Source organism: Brienomyrus brachyistius, chromosome 13 (genome assembly GCF_023856365.1).
Source record: "Brienomyrus brachyistius isolate T26 chromosome 13, BBRACH_0.4, whole genome shotgun sequence".
NCBI lineage: Eukaryota > Metazoa > Chordata > Actinopteri > Osteoglossiformes > Mormyridae > Brienomyrus > Brienomyrus brachyistius.
Window position 1 is genome coordinate 12,773,482 of NC_064545.1, and position 14,665 is coordinate 12,788,146.

General features: G+C 46.2%; 1 protein-coding gene and 1 long non-coding RNA gene across 5 annotated transcripts in view; both read left to right on the plus strand.

Annotated features, from left to right (window-relative positions):
* Positions 1 to 7,046, plus strand: part of csnk2a2b (casein kinase 2, alpha prime polypeptide b) — a 12,589-nt gene extending 5,543 nt beyond the window's left edge. Inside the window, exons 4-12 of the mRNA XM_048972329.1 lie at positions 255 to 305; positions 2,375 to 2,434; positions 2,512 to 2,595; positions 4,835 to 4,945; positions 5,126 to 5,227; positions 5,431 to 5,531; positions 5,992 to 6,140; positions 6,242 to 6,324; positions 6,498 to 7,046. Coding sequence (XP_048828286.1) covers positions 255 to 305; positions 2,375 to 2,434; positions 2,512 to 2,595; positions 4,835 to 4,945; positions 5,126 to 5,227; positions 5,431 to 5,531; positions 5,992 to 6,140; positions 6,242 to 6,318 — 735 coding nt within the window. The 3' untranslated portion in view covers positions 6,319 to 6,324; positions 6,498 to 7,046. The remainder of the gene's footprint in view (positions 1 to 254; positions 306 to 2,374; positions 2,435 to 2,511; positions 2,596 to 4,834; positions 4,946 to 5,125; positions 5,228 to 5,430; positions 5,532 to 5,991; positions 6,141 to 6,241; positions 6,325 to 6,497) is intronic.
* On the plus strand, positions 2,604 to 4,822 carry LOC125705946 (uncharacterized). Of its 4 annotated transcripts, XR_007381787.1 has the most exons (4): positions 2,604 to 3,328; positions 3,467 to 3,604; positions 3,743 to 3,926; positions 4,433 to 4,822. It is a non-coding gene; the product is annotated as an uncharacterized LOC125705946 (long non-coding RNA). The 4 variants fall into 4 exon arrangements; XR_007381790.1 differs by lacking the exon at positions 4,433 to 4,822 and having other exon boundaries at positions 3,743 to 4,093; XR_007381788.1 differs by lacking the exon at positions 4,433 to 4,822 and having other exon boundaries at positions 3,559 to 3,604; positions 3,743 to 4,077.
* Positions 7,047 to 14,665: the final 7,619 nt, after the last annotated feature.

A 14,665-nucleotide genomic window follows, 5' to 3' on the forward strand; every position in this document is an offset into this window, starting at 1 on the left:
AAAGGCGGGGGCATGTTTTCCCCTTTCTATAATGTACCGTCAGGTTCAGCCCATATCGGAACAGTAGCACTAAATCTGCCTTGTTTGATTTCAGATTCTTTTGTTCCTTATGTTTTTGTTGAGAGAGAGAGAGAGAGCAGAATGAAGGGTTGAGTCACTGTTTAAATAAGAATAAGAACAACATCAAAAATAATAATGACGACAAGAATGGCATCAATATATTACTTAATTTTCTTTTTTGTCTTTCTCTCCAGTCTCGTACCCCAGCCCTCGTCTTTGAATGCATCAACAACACAGATTTTAAGGTAGATGTGATCCTTTGTTAAACATTGTCTTGGTGTGCTGTGATGCTCTTGTCTGTGAATGTACAGTGATGCTTGATGTGCGAGGGCTGATTCTTGGCTTGGATTCCCATGTGACGGGAAGTGCAGCAGACCATCAGGGCAATAACGTTTTGCTTGAAATAACTAAAACACACTTGTCATTAAAAATGTTTGCATGTTTTAGTTCAACTTCAAAAAACATCAGGCCCAAAAGCCTTGTATTTAAAAATACCAACTTTATTTATAAAGCACTTTAAAACAACCACACAGGACCAAAGTGCTATACAGAGAATTTACAATGAAACAATTAGAATTAGGTAAATAAAAGTTCATAAAATAAGCAATATACAAAATAATTTTATTTGAGGTATATAATCTTAACTAAAATCAACATCTCACAAGGGATCGAAAGCCAAAAAAGAGAGATGGGTTTAAAGGCAGGATTTAAAAACAGACAGAGAAGAAGCCTGTCTAACATGCAAGGGCAAATCATTCCACAATCTAGGAGCTCCAGCAGCGAAAGGGCCGTCCCCTCTGTGCTTACGCTTAGTTATAGGCACACTCAAGAGCAGCTGGCCAGTTGACCTGAGAGACCAGAAGGATATGTAAGGGTGTAACAGCTCAAAGAGGAAGGTAGGGACAAGACCATTAAGAGCCTTAAAAGCAAATGAAAGAATTTTAAATTGAATCCTCAGATGTACAGGCAACCAATGGAGCATTGATAAAACAAGCGAAATGTGCTCATATTTCCATGTGCCAGTTAGGAGGTGTGCAGCCGCATTTTGCACCCTTTGAAGTTGAGTAATATAGGATGCACCTACCCCTACGTAAAGCGCATTGCAGTAATCAAGCCGACTGGTAATAAAGGTGTAGATTACTGTCTCTAAAAAGCTAGATTTAACCACATCCCTGATTTGGCAGTCAAATTTAAGGTCGGCATCTACCTTGACAATTGGCTTAATATATTGTGCCAAAGGGCATAAGTCTAGGTTGGGGGTCTCAGTGGAGCTACCAAAAACCAATACCTCTGTCTTATTATCATTACATTTTAAGAAATTATGAAACAGCCAGGCCTTAATATCTTGAAGACGCTTCACTAATGGCAATATAGAATGAGCGTCCTCCTCCTTTAAAGGCACATAGATCTGGCAGTCGTCTGCGTAGCAATGAAAAGCTATGTCATGCTTCCTAAGTATGGATCCAAGTGGGAGCAGATATAAAAGAAAAAGCAAGGGACCTAAAACTGAGCCCTGAAGTAGTAGTTTCTGTTTAGTGACCGGAGCAATGTCATTTTTTCCAATCCTCCTGCATTCTTTGATTTTACATCTATAGCCTGTGAAGGCGGTGCTCACTTTTTTACCCTCATTCACTGTAAGCTTCCTATTTACCAAACACCCCACTTGTGGAGTTAAGACACATCACCCCTGATTAAAAACTAAATGACAGAAGTATTTACTTTTTAAATGCAATGTTTTCAGTCACTAAGGCTTTTGGGCTGATATTTTTTGAAGTTGAACTAAAACATGACAACTAAAACACACATCAAAAAACTGTTATTTCAAGCATCACTTGTGGGACAGTAAGTGACCTGCTAAATAGCTCTTTATAGTAGAAAATATGATGTTCGGGCTGGAGGGCATTTCCATGGGGGTTTATCGTCTGGGAGGGCATTTCATTGTTGATCAGGCCTGACATAGAATGCATGCTGTCTGTTTTTACATCTCTGCTTGCTGTTATTGTAATGATATACAGGATGTGTACGTTCTGAGTTTGAGGTGACTTGGTGGTTTGCTGGGTTTTATAGGTGGTTCGGTCGTTATGGGTTCAGCATCAGTTGTGATGGTGGATATAAGTTTGGGCTATTTTAGAAATAAATAAAACCTTTAAAAAGATGAAATGGCTTTGCAGTCCCTGTTACCATAGTAACAGCAATAGGGCTGACAAATCTGTTCCTATGTGAGTCCCGCCATTTGCATCGGCTGTATGTGATACTGCCCCCTCAGTGGTGACAGGCAAACGCTGTCCCTCATGAAGCTGTTGTCTTCTTTCAGGAGCTGTATCAGAAGTTAACTGATTTTGACATTCGTTACTACATGTACGAGCTACTCAAGGTAAGAGAAACAGTGCTGTTTGCTTGATGGTTGCTTTATATAGTGTGTGCTTGACGTGTGCTTGACTCATCCTTCAGGCTTTGGACTACTGCCATAGCATGGGCATTATGCACCGAGACGTCAAACCTCACAATGTGATGATCGACCACCAGATGCGGAAGGTAGGAGGCACTATTCATTTTCTATATAAACGTGCGGTACAGCTGGCCCCTGTCTGCTTTTGGCTCTGCCGTTATACGTGTGGTTCAGGCGGCCCCTGTCTGCTTTTGGCTCTGCCGTTATACGTGTGGTTCAGGCGGCCCCTGTCTGCTTTTGGCTCTGCCGTTATACGTGTGGTTCAGGCGGCCCCTGTCTGCTTTTGGCTCTGCCGTTATACGTGTGGTTCAGGCGGCCCCTGTCTGTGTTTGGCTCTGCCGTTATAATTGCGGTTCAGGCGGCCCCTGTCTGCTTTTGGCTCTGCCGTTATACGTGTGGTTCAGGCGGCCCCTGTCTGCTTTTGGCTCTGCCGTTATACGTGTGGTTCAGGCGGCCCCTGTCTGTGTTTGGCTCTGCCGTTATAATTGCGGTTCAGGCGGCCCCTGTCTGCTTTTGGCTCTGCCGTTATACTTGCGGTTCAGTCGCCCCCCTGTCTGCTTTTGGCTCTGCCGTTATACGTGTGGTTCAGGCGGCCCCTGTCTGTGTTTGGCTCTGCCGTTATACTTGCGGTTCAGGCGGCCCCTGTCTGCTTTTGGCTCTGCCGTTATACTTGCGGTTCAGGCGGCCCCTGTCTGTGTTTAGCTCTGCCGTTATACGTGTGGTTCAGTCGGCCCCTGTCTGCTTTTGGCTCTGCCGTTATATGTGTGGTTCAGGTGGCCCCTGTCTGCTTTTGGCTCTGCCGTTATACGTGTGGTTCAGGTGGCCCCTGTCTGCTTTTGGCTCTGCCGTCATATGTGCGGTTCAGTTGACCCCTGTCTGCTTTTGGCTCTGCCGTTAAATGTGTGGTTCAGGTGGCCCCTGTCTGCTTTTGGCTCTGCCGTCATATGTGCGGTTCAGTTGGCCCCTGTCTGCTTTTGGCTCTGCCGTTATATGAGCGGTTCAGTCGGCCCCTGTCTGCTTTTGGCTCTGCCGTTATATGTGCGGTTCAGTTGGCCCCTGTCTGCTTTTGGCTCTGCCGTCATATGTGTGGTTCAGGTGGCCCCTGTCTGCTTTTGGCTCTGCCGTTATACGTGTGGTTCAGGCGGCCCCTGTCTGTGTTTGGCTCTGCCGTTATACTTGCGGTTCAGGCGGCCCCTGTCTGCTTTTGGCTCTGCCGTTAAATGTGTGGTTCAGGTGGCCCCTGTCTGCTTTTGGCTCTGCCGTCATATGTGCGGTTCAGTTGGCCCCTGTCTGCTTTTGGCTCTGCCGTTATATGAGCGGTTCAGTCGGCCCCTGTCTGCTTTTGGCTCTGCCGTTATATGTGCGGTTCAGTTGGCCCCTGTCTGCTTTTGGCTCTGCCGTCATATGTGTGGTTCAGGTGGCCCCTGTCTGCTTTTGGCTCTGCCGTTATATGTGCGGTTCAGTCGGCCCCTGTCTGCTTTTGGCTCTGCCGTTATACGTGAGGTTCAGTCGGCCCCTGTCTGCTTTTGGCTCTGCCGTTATACGTGAGGTTCAGTCCGCCCCTGTCTGCTTTTGGCTCTGCCGTTATACGTGAGGTTCAGGCGGCCCCTGTCTGCTTTTGGCTCTGCCGTTATACGTGTGGTTCAGACGGCCCCTGTCTGCTTTTGGTTCTGCCGTTATATGTGCGGTTCAGTCCGCCCCTGTCTGCTTTTGGCTCTGCCGTCATATGTGTGGTTCAGGCGGCCCCTGTCTGCTTTTGGCTCTGCCGTCATATGTGTGGTTCAGGCGGCCCCTGTCTGCTTTTGGCTCTGCCGTTATACGTGTGGTTCAGGCGGCCCCTGTCTGCTTTTGGTTCTGCCGTTATATGTGCGGTTCAGTCCGCCCCTGTCTGCTTTTGGCTCTGCCGTCATATGTGTGGTTCAGGCGGCCCCTGTCACAGTGCTAAAACCTGTAAACCATCCAGCCTCAGGATGTCTCCTGTTTAAATATCTGCCTAGGTCATCCTTTAAATGAGACTAAGCTGATGTCCTGGTCCTCTGTGCACAGCATAGATTAAGTACATTTATTTAGTGGACACCTTTATAAAGTGATGTGCAAGTGAAGAAAGCTTGTGGTCAGTGAGTCGGCTTGCACCCCCAGAGCATTTGGACTTCCGTCCCCAGTGGTGGTATGTTTACATCTTGTAGTACTGTAGCAGCTGTTAACTACAGTTAGTCAAGTTCACATTCATGCGAATCTCTATAGGAAGAATGTTTAAACATCCCCCAAATTCCATCTATATATAATGTGTGTGTGTGTGTGTGTGTGTGTGTGTGTGTGGACCAGCTGCGTCTGATCGACTGGGGCCTGGCGGAGTTTTACCACCCAGCACAGGAGTACAACGTCAGGGTGGCATCACGCTACTTCAAGGGCCCAGAGCTGCTAGTGGACTATCAGGTAACTGTCACACATTCACACATGTTCACAATCATATGAACACACATGAACATCCCCACATTCATGAGCTTGCACACATGTTGGATTTTTTTCTGCCGTTAGCCTCATGTTGTGGAAGTAGCAGATTCAAAAGGCAGACTGTGTGTGACCATGTCGTCTCCCACGACTGTTTTCCCACAGATGTATGACTACAGTTTGGACATGTGGAGTTTGGGCTGCATGTTGGCCAGTATGATCTTCCAGAAGGAGCCTTTTTTCCATGGGCAGGACAACTACGACCAGGTGTGTCTCCTGAGGCGTGGCCTTCCCTGGACACACCCATTTCTCCCATCTACATACTGCTGCGTATAATTCATAATTGTTAACTGTTGATAGTTAAAATTATATGCTGTCAATGTCATTTTGTTACTGAAAGAGAGGGCTTCACACTCTTCTCAGGAGTTACCTGGTTTATGGTCTAACTTCATTATCTGGTCTGGTTCCAGCTGGTCAGAATTGCCAAAGTTCTGGGGACCGATGACCTATTTGTCTACCTGCGCAAGTACCACATTGAACTGGACCCGCGCTTCAAGGACCTGCTGGGCCAGTGAGTATGGACGGGGTCGCTCGGAGCGCGGGAGGCCGCACTTGGTGCTTCAGCACATGGGTAGCTCCATTTACACCTGCAACTGGGCATCGTGGGCCCCCGCTGGGTCATGTGATGCGGGTCACCGGCTGAATCAGGCTGTTCTCTGGATGTGAAAGAAGAGCCTGTTCAGCACATGACAGAGCCGGTATTACTGTGTGACTGTTTATTTACTGTAACTTAGGGAACTCACTCTCCAGATCTTCCCACAAAGCATATAGATATCAGATTTTAAGCTTCTAAATTGCTGGGTTTTTGCTGCTGGTGGACATAAACGGTTTCACTTGGGTCGTCATTTGGCGGTTTAACACAAAGCACTGTGTCTGATGTGCTTGCTGCCTGTTGCGCCGGGTCTGGCAGAGCACTTCTCAAAGTGGACACTGACAGCGAGCCATCTGATGCTCCATGCTGCCCCCTGCAGGCAGACACGGAAGCGCTGGGAACAGTTTGTTCAGTCGGAGAACCAGCACCTGGTGAGTCCCGAGGCCCTGGACCTGTTGGACAAGCTGCTGCGCTATGACCACCAGCAGCGTCTGACGGCCACCGAGGCCATGCAGCACCCCTACTTCTGTGAGTCTGAGCCCCGCTTCCACTTCACTCCCAGCTGCTCTGCTTTTTTTTCTTTTCGGTGTGTGTTCCTGATTGCTGCCATTATGCCTCTATGCCCTCAGATCCTGTTCTGAAGGACCAGTCTCTCTCCAACACCAGTGGTTCTCTGGCGTCCAGCGGCTCCACCGCGGCACGATGAGATCAGGTGGGACGGGGACAGGGATGGGAACAGGGATGGGAACAGGGATGGGAACAGGGGCCCCAGGGGTGTGTACAACAGTCCAAAGATCAGAATAATAAAAATTACTCATTTATTGACTTAAGTTAATCTAGCAGCCACATTTAAATTCTGATTTCTGTCTGTTCTCTCTCTTTCAGGAAAATATTTACCTCAGTTTTCCATCCCTTTGTGGCAGAAACATGTTCAAGTGTACAGAGACTGGGTCATTGTCCGTCACTCGTGCACACGTATATGCACACACTCACACACCCTCACACACACTCAGACGAACTCACTCACTCACTGACTGACTCAAGCTCACATGCACACGCAGTCTCTCTGTATTGGGGCGGCTGTCCCCAGTCATTCCCAGCTACCAGGTTAATGAGGTTGAAAGAACATCTCAGTGCTGCCCTTATCTTGTATGTTAAATGAATTTTGAAATGAAAGAATTCCCCCACCCCCGCCCCCCATCATTACCCCTCAGGTTCTTGGAAACTATCCCCAGCCCCGTAAGAACAAGCATGGGGAGTGAAGAGAAGAATGAGTTTACCCTACTCCTCCTGACCCCACTCTGCCCCCACGTTCTGTGTTCAGCCCTGCGGACCTGATCTCTCACATCGGGCTGTACTACTGAAGTGACATTGTGGACCTTTCTCTGCTATAGGTGTAATAATATTCATAAGAATAAATGATTTTTATTTAGAGTGCTGTGTGTGCATCTCTCTGTGCCTGCGGGCTGGTCTTTCTCGTCATCCTTGCGCTCCGTTGGTGTGCCATGGGGATCATTTTGCTTGAGATGAAGCAGCCTCGTTTTGCTTGCGATGGGAACATTTGCATCACTTAGGAAACCCCACTGTTTGTCTAGCTTTATGTAGCATGGTGGGCGGTCATTTTCCCAGAAATGGTGTGCGCTGGGTATCATTCAAGAAGGGTGCTTCCAAACCTTCTGCGTGAAGCCTACTAGGGTATTTTTTCATCGCACCAGCTACCGTACTGCCAGTACTTCAAGAAAGTACCTAAAGTACGGTACTTCAAGGTGTTCGTTTTTCACTGGAGTAAAAACTGGTACCAGCACCGAATGACATCACAACTTGAGGCGAGGTCGAAAAATTCACTGTAGTATATTAATATATATTAATAATATATATATGTAGTATATATTTCTTACTTTCATTTCTGTTTGGACATTATAGCGCAGGGGGTTCAAGTTTCGCTAAAATAATTTTTACTCTCTGATTAGGAAAAAAACTTGGCAAGCTTTGCGATTTGTAATTATTCCTTTTTTAGATTCTTATATGTTGAAAAATCTGCATGCATTCTCTGAGATAATTGTAATCATTTTCATCCTTGGTATTTAAATCACTTGAAGATGGGTTTGAGATAAATTTATGAACTTTTTTTGTTTTATAAATACCCCAATATTTATTACGACAGAATCCCATGGCCAGGACAGCACACTATATACATGCTGTATTGGTATATTAAAGAAAATATTTTTTCATCCTTTTTTTTCTTGCCATCCAGAACTTTGTTAATGTTCTAATAACCAAATCTCAGTGTTTTTTGTTTTTTTTTTTTTTACTTCATTTATCATTATTTTGTGCATCACTTGTATTGTGTTTCAGATTCAGGCTATTTGCATAACTAATCAACAAAGAAAGCGTTTCTAGTCCCACCCCACAGTACTGAAGTACCAAAGAAGGACCCCAGCTGGTTTCACACTTTCAATACTGGAACTTTTGGTACCGGTACTCGACCTGAAGTCAGTGGAAAAGTGAAACTACCACACTTGGCGCGGTGGAAAAGCACCACTAGGGGCTGCTTTCTTTGTATGTCAGTCCTCCACACGCGCCCTGGGGCTGTGGCCATCCTTGGGGGAGGGCGTGACTGTTTGAATAAAGGTGACCTGATCATGCCTTGCCACTGGTGTCGGGTGTCCCCCCCCCCCCCCCCCCCCCACCTGAGGCCAGTTCCCTAAACAGCCTGCTTTAGGTGGCCGGTCTCTGCTCTTTGCTATGATGCATCATGTGTCCGTCTTGCCTTCTGATTGATGTGGCCTCTGCGTTTTCTTGCCAGGAAATGTAGAGGTGTCAGTTGCTCATGTGTCCACATAGTAAGAAATCAGGCAGTCAGTGACAAAAATGGAAGGTGTTAATGCTCATGTGACCTCCAAACATTATAATGTGCCCATACATTCTATATAAGTGTATAACTGCACCACATTGCTCAAATTTGTGTGTGTCAGCTACATATGCTTGCATGTGCAGCTTTCTGTGCTGGAGGGGAGGGTGTGACAGAGTGTATGTAGGAGACATGGCTTGAAGTGTGTGTCTGGAGGACGGAGGCTGGTGTGTGAGGGAGTGCAGCCATACCTGCCCACATGCGCTACTGGCCTTGTTACCCATCCAGCCGTCCTATTTTGAGCCCTGGACCACATCCTGCTAGTGGAAACTCTCCGTAAGCCCAACACTCCGCTGGAGCGTGAATAACCTGCTGATTGACAGCAGGAGAAATGCGAGTTTCCTCTTCCTGTGGTAAAACCTGATTCCTGTCAGCCGCGGGCCGGACATCACACCTCTATTAAAGTTTCAGTACCGCCTGCCCCCTTGGGTTAATACTGACACCTGTGAGGTCAGAGAGGTGGTCTGTAAACATGATCTGCCCTCCCGCATGACAGATGCATGCGAATCACTCCGCTTCGCACCATGTCAAGAATTATTCACAGAATTAGCCACATGATGCCTTCTCTAAAAATCCGCAAAAAATATCACATTCTCCATTTCGTTTTTGTCTCTGCTTCTTTTTTTCATCAATTTATATTCTATACTACAAGAACTAATTCACAAAATGGTGCATCCAGGTTACATTTAAAGAAAATAATGCTTCTTTCCTACTTAAAGCCAAGGTTGGGGGAAAACTTAAATTTTAGTTTTTATTTTGCTTGAGACAGAACACAAAAGGATGACTATAAAGCTCAGAACATGGTAAGGCGGGGCAGAGACCGCTGGTGTGAAAAGTTCAGATCATATTAGCACTCTGTTCAAAGCAAACAAAATGGCGCATAGCCTACAGGAAGTAGCCTGGTAAGGGTCTCCGTACTGTTTGTTTTAGAGGATTTCTTCTATACCATACATCAGATAAACTATAATTATTAACAAAATGGAATATAATTCTGTATATTGTACCTCTTAAATGTTAAAGAAACTGCAATACAATTCCTGTTTCTGAACGCTGTGTGTTTTAATTAATGAACTGCCTAAATCTGAAATGAAATGAAAGAAATTCCTCTCTGTGCACTGATGCTGTCAGCAAAAGAAGTTTTCTTGATGTGTCAGCCAAAGGCAGGACTGGAGAAGCAGCTTATCGCAGGACATTAGCTACAGCTAGGGGGGTCCACACAAGGCTGGGTGCAGCAGTGCAAATATGCTGCTAAATAAAAGGATGAACATTCGAAAATGCAAACAGTATCAAAGGATCACATTTTGTAAGCTGGGACTGTTCCTGTGATTTGCTAAAATGGCTCAAGCTGAAGTTCCTACTGAAATGCCCTTTGATCTTATAATTTCACCTCTGCACTGATGACATGCGTATGCGTGTGTGCTTCAGAGATTAGTATTGTGACCTTCCTCGCCCCTTTTTTGACATTATCAGTACGTCTGAAACCCCGTTCTGCTTAGCAGTCCGCTCCGACAGACCAGGCGGATGTGTGTTTCTGTCAGTTGCCAGTAAACAATGTCTGCATACACGTGTGCAAACTGAAACAAGCACAGGGTCCGAAGGAGTGTCATCGTGGCTGCGTGAAGAGGACACTGGGCTGCCCCACCGCCCATCCTCTCGGGGGCAGCATCTTCCAGGACACTCGTGGAGGAATGACAAGCAACAATGAAGTTTGAAAGTGGGGTTGTGGTTGTCATGGGCGCAGGGAATAGAGGATGATCGCAGTTGGTCAGCTGACAGCAGCCTGTGGTGGATCTGGACAACAGCATCAGCGTGTAGTCCCTCTCTCAACTGGAAAGGTGAAGAGCGGCGGCACAGGCGGCATCATCCCGCCCGCTTCATGTTGCTGCTGCGTCTGCGACGGAGACAGCCAGGGAGGCAGAGCTTGTCCGTTGCCATGGACACCTGCGGGCTGGGGCACGGCGTGGTAGACTCCTGCTTCCTGAGGGGTGCAGGCAAAGACAGCGTTATTCTCTCGGGATGCCATGTCAAGGACGAGGGGCCACATCCCAGCCTGCCTACACACTGCTAGCACACACCTTAGTGGTCATAGGTCTGTTATCATTACAGGTGATGCGAACAAAGAGGCACACGCACATCAACCTCTGCTCATCGCAGACTGAGTATAAGTGGAGTACATGGGTCGCTGTCACTAACTCAAAACCTCTTTACGACATCATTGTCTAAGCCAGTGTTCTTTGCTGATTTTTAGACGAGGGTCACACTTATTAGTGCAGAGGGGAGCTGGGGGCCACCATTTACTTTTTAAAAGCTGGCTAGCCGGGAAGTTATATTGATGCAGCTTCACTTGATTGTTAGCTACGTAGCTGCACATTATTGGGCAAGTGGTATTGCATCTGCAGTAGATTTAAAAAATAATTGAAAACATTAAAAAAAAAACATATGAAATCATTAAATGTGATCTAATTTTTTTTTTTTGCTTATATGCTTATTTTTTTTATTCAGTCACATGGTGCCAAACTGGCCTCTGAGGGCCTCCAGTGGCCTGCCGGCTGCCCAGTTAAGACCACTGGTCTAAGCAGTCCATTTTGCCTCTGGGGTAGTTAATCAGTTTTGTTATATTACCTTTTATCTATGCCTCTGTCAATTTTTTAACGAAGTTCACCATGGTGCTGTATCACAAAGCCAGATCTCATGCATAGGTATACTGACGATTGTAGGGAGTCTAGGCTAAAAGTAAATGAATGAAGATAAGGTGAACTGAAAGTGAGGTATCATAAATCCAGTCCATCATTGTTAATGGAATATTGCTGGTGGACCAGCTTTGTGTGCAGGTAGACCAGCACAACCGTATGGAAATCATGCTGGTCCATGCATTTATTATTCTTTATAGGTATACCTATCCTTATGGGGACCATTCATTCACTTCTATGGGAAAAATTCTAACGCTAACTTTGGCAACCTTAACCTTTTTAGTTTTTTCATTGCAGTTACCGATTTTTATAAAATAGAGTTTTCCCTTATGGGGACCAAGAAACCGGTCCCCATAAGGCAGGTGTGTCGAACTCCAGTCCTGGGGGCCGGAGCCCTGTGTAGTTTAATTTTTTCCCTTTTCCACCACAAATGATTCAGCTCATGAGCTGTGTGGTAATTAGCACAAGGATTTGAATCAGGTGTGTTAAATGAGAGGAAACCCAAAAATCTGCAGGGCTCCGGCCCCCCAGGACTGGAGTTTGACACCCGTACCATAAGGGGAAAAAAAATGATATTTATCAGGTTATTGGGACATTTTGTCCCCATAAGGATAGGTATATCCGCTCACACACACACGCATTTGTATTTATATCTTTGTGGGGACCATTATTTCAATTCTATGGGAAAAACTCCAATCCCAGCATGATGATATTAACCTCAATCCAGCCCTAACCTTAACCCTAAGTAACCACACAAAATACAAGACTTACTCGCCCCTGCAACATCAAAATAACAGGTTTTTATAACATTGCGGGGAACTTTTAGTCCTCAAAATGTAATATAAACACAATTCACACACACACACACACGTATATATGTATATGACTGTCAGTCAAAAGCTTGGATATGCCCAGTCACTGGGGGTTTTACCCTTTACCACCTTTTAGAATAACAATAAAGGCATGGGAAAAAAATGAAATGATCAACTGCATAAACTGTTGAATTACGTGACCAAAAAAAGTAACCAGAAAAGTATGCAATAAATCAAAAACATCTTATTCTTTTGATCCTTCAAAACAGCCTTGATGACAGCTTGCAGACTCTTGGCATTTTCTCAGCCAGATTCATTAGGGTTCAAATGGATGGGCTTTCAGTAGCCGTGAAGGAGTCCCCACATATGTGGAGAACTTCTCATTTGGGTTCAAGCTGGATGATCTCAGACGCCAAGTCATCTTCTTCGTCAGATGACTCTTACACAGCCTGGATGTGTGCTTGGGGTCATTATTGTGCACGATAAAACAAATAATTGCCCAATTAAGTGCAAATCAGACGGGATGGTGTTTCACCTTCATTTCCAAACAAATTAGCGACAGTGTCAGGAGCAAAGCAGCCCCAGACTATCACACCTCCCACGTGCTTCACATTTAGCACGACCCTTAAAGAGATCATCCCTTCACCTACTCAGCATCTTACAAAGACAAAGTGACCGGCAGATTTCCGCTGGTCAAATGTCCACTGCATAATAATTAGGATGATATAATGAATTTGGATTAGGAAAAAGTGCAAACATTTCAACATAGACTTTTAACTTCATGTCATTACTACTATGTAAAATAAATCCTATATACCTTAATCAAGTATAGTCATACTTTTGACTGGTAGTGCATCTGTATACATACACATATATATATATACAGTTATACACATAAAAACACATACATAGAAATATATACATAGCCTCACCTAGTCACGCCTGCTCCTGCCTCTCGGCTGCCCACCTGTCGCATCACCTGCAGCATGCGGCAGATCTGGCGCAGAGTCATCCTGGGGCCGTGATACACCACTCGTGTACGGGGGGCCCCTCGGGGACACTGATGGGCCAGAAGACACAGGTAGCCGCCAGAGCCTCTGAACAGCCGCAGGGGCCTCATGCTATTCATGGCATAGCAGGAGGCAAACTAATATGTGGAGGAGCAGAGCAAAGAAATAAGTATGAATCACTGAACACTCTGTGTCAATGAGGAGTTCTGATATGAAACACCCAACGCACCGTGTTCCTGAGAAGTTGTGATAGGATATGAAACACTGAACACCTTCTTCATGAGGAGTTCAGATATGAAACACTGAACGCACTCCACTCCAACCACTATTCAGAAACCTAAATCCAGAGTGTATGGAGCAGTAGATCTGCAGCACAATAAGATTCTTGATAAACAGATTCCTTTACAGAGTTGCGAAACCTGAACACCACTGATTCGCTGCCACATGGCTGTCTGGCAGGCCTTTGTGTAAGCTGACCCTGCATTGCACTGCGTATCTCCCTGCACGCTCCTCACGACAAACGCGGACCCTTTCTACATAGTCACTCAACATGTTCCACCATTGAACCGCCTGCCAGAGATTCCCAGCCCATACCTGCTGACGGAGATGCCAAGCGACACCCATGGCGCACTCAGCTGCGAGTGGCAGGGTTGATGGGTACCAGGAGCCATGAGCTTGCACAATGGCTGCATGCCCTTGTGAGCAAACGCCAAGGGGCACCGTGAATCAGCATCAGCTCTGGAACCGCTGTGTGACTAAACATTGGACACCCTCAACAATGTTTCAGGAGACGGGATCAGCCATCATACTCACAGGGACGACAGTCGCCATGGTGATGGGATGGACTCCTCAAGCAGTGCTCACGGTGACGGGCGAAGTGTGTTGTCTTGTACTGTATGCCACAGAGGTGCTGTGTTTTTATAGTGGGAGGCAGCCGTGAGCGACCAGCCAATGGGTGCAGGGGTCTGAGGGAGCTGACTACGCCCACCCCGTCACCGTCAGGCGAGCTCACTGCTATCCTGTTACCCACCTTTGCAGTGATGGATGTCAGCGTCTCAGGTTTCCGAGCACGATGATTCGGCATCATGGGAAACATTGGTTATTAACGGAGCCATTGTCCATGGAGGTAAATTTAGAAGCGGGAGCCGGAATTAGTCAGCGTGCCAGGATAGAGGCACGGACGCAAATTCAGTGTTGAAGTGAGACAGGCTGTCTGGATTCTGCCTCTTTTCATGCTTCTCTGTGTGAAAACAATACAACATCAATAGAGCGTGTGGGGAACATGACAGAACCTAACAATTGAACGTGCATGAAATATGTCCACTTGGTGGGCCGCATTCCCACTGGCCCACAGGGCGTCACACTTTACACATGCTGAAAGTCCATGAATGCCTTTCTATCTGCTGCTTGTAAGCGCAGTGACTCAGAAATGCTACATGTCCTCTATAATCAAGAACCTGTGAGGAAATCTTTCGGTTTTCCCTGTAGGATGATTACACCCACCTTAGTCTCCCCTCACCCTCCAACCCAGCCAACTGCGATTTCTAATGAACTGCACTTGTTAGTTGTGCACAGCTTTTTCCAGTGGTTTTCACTAGATTACACTGTATTTTCATATAGCTGCACTCGT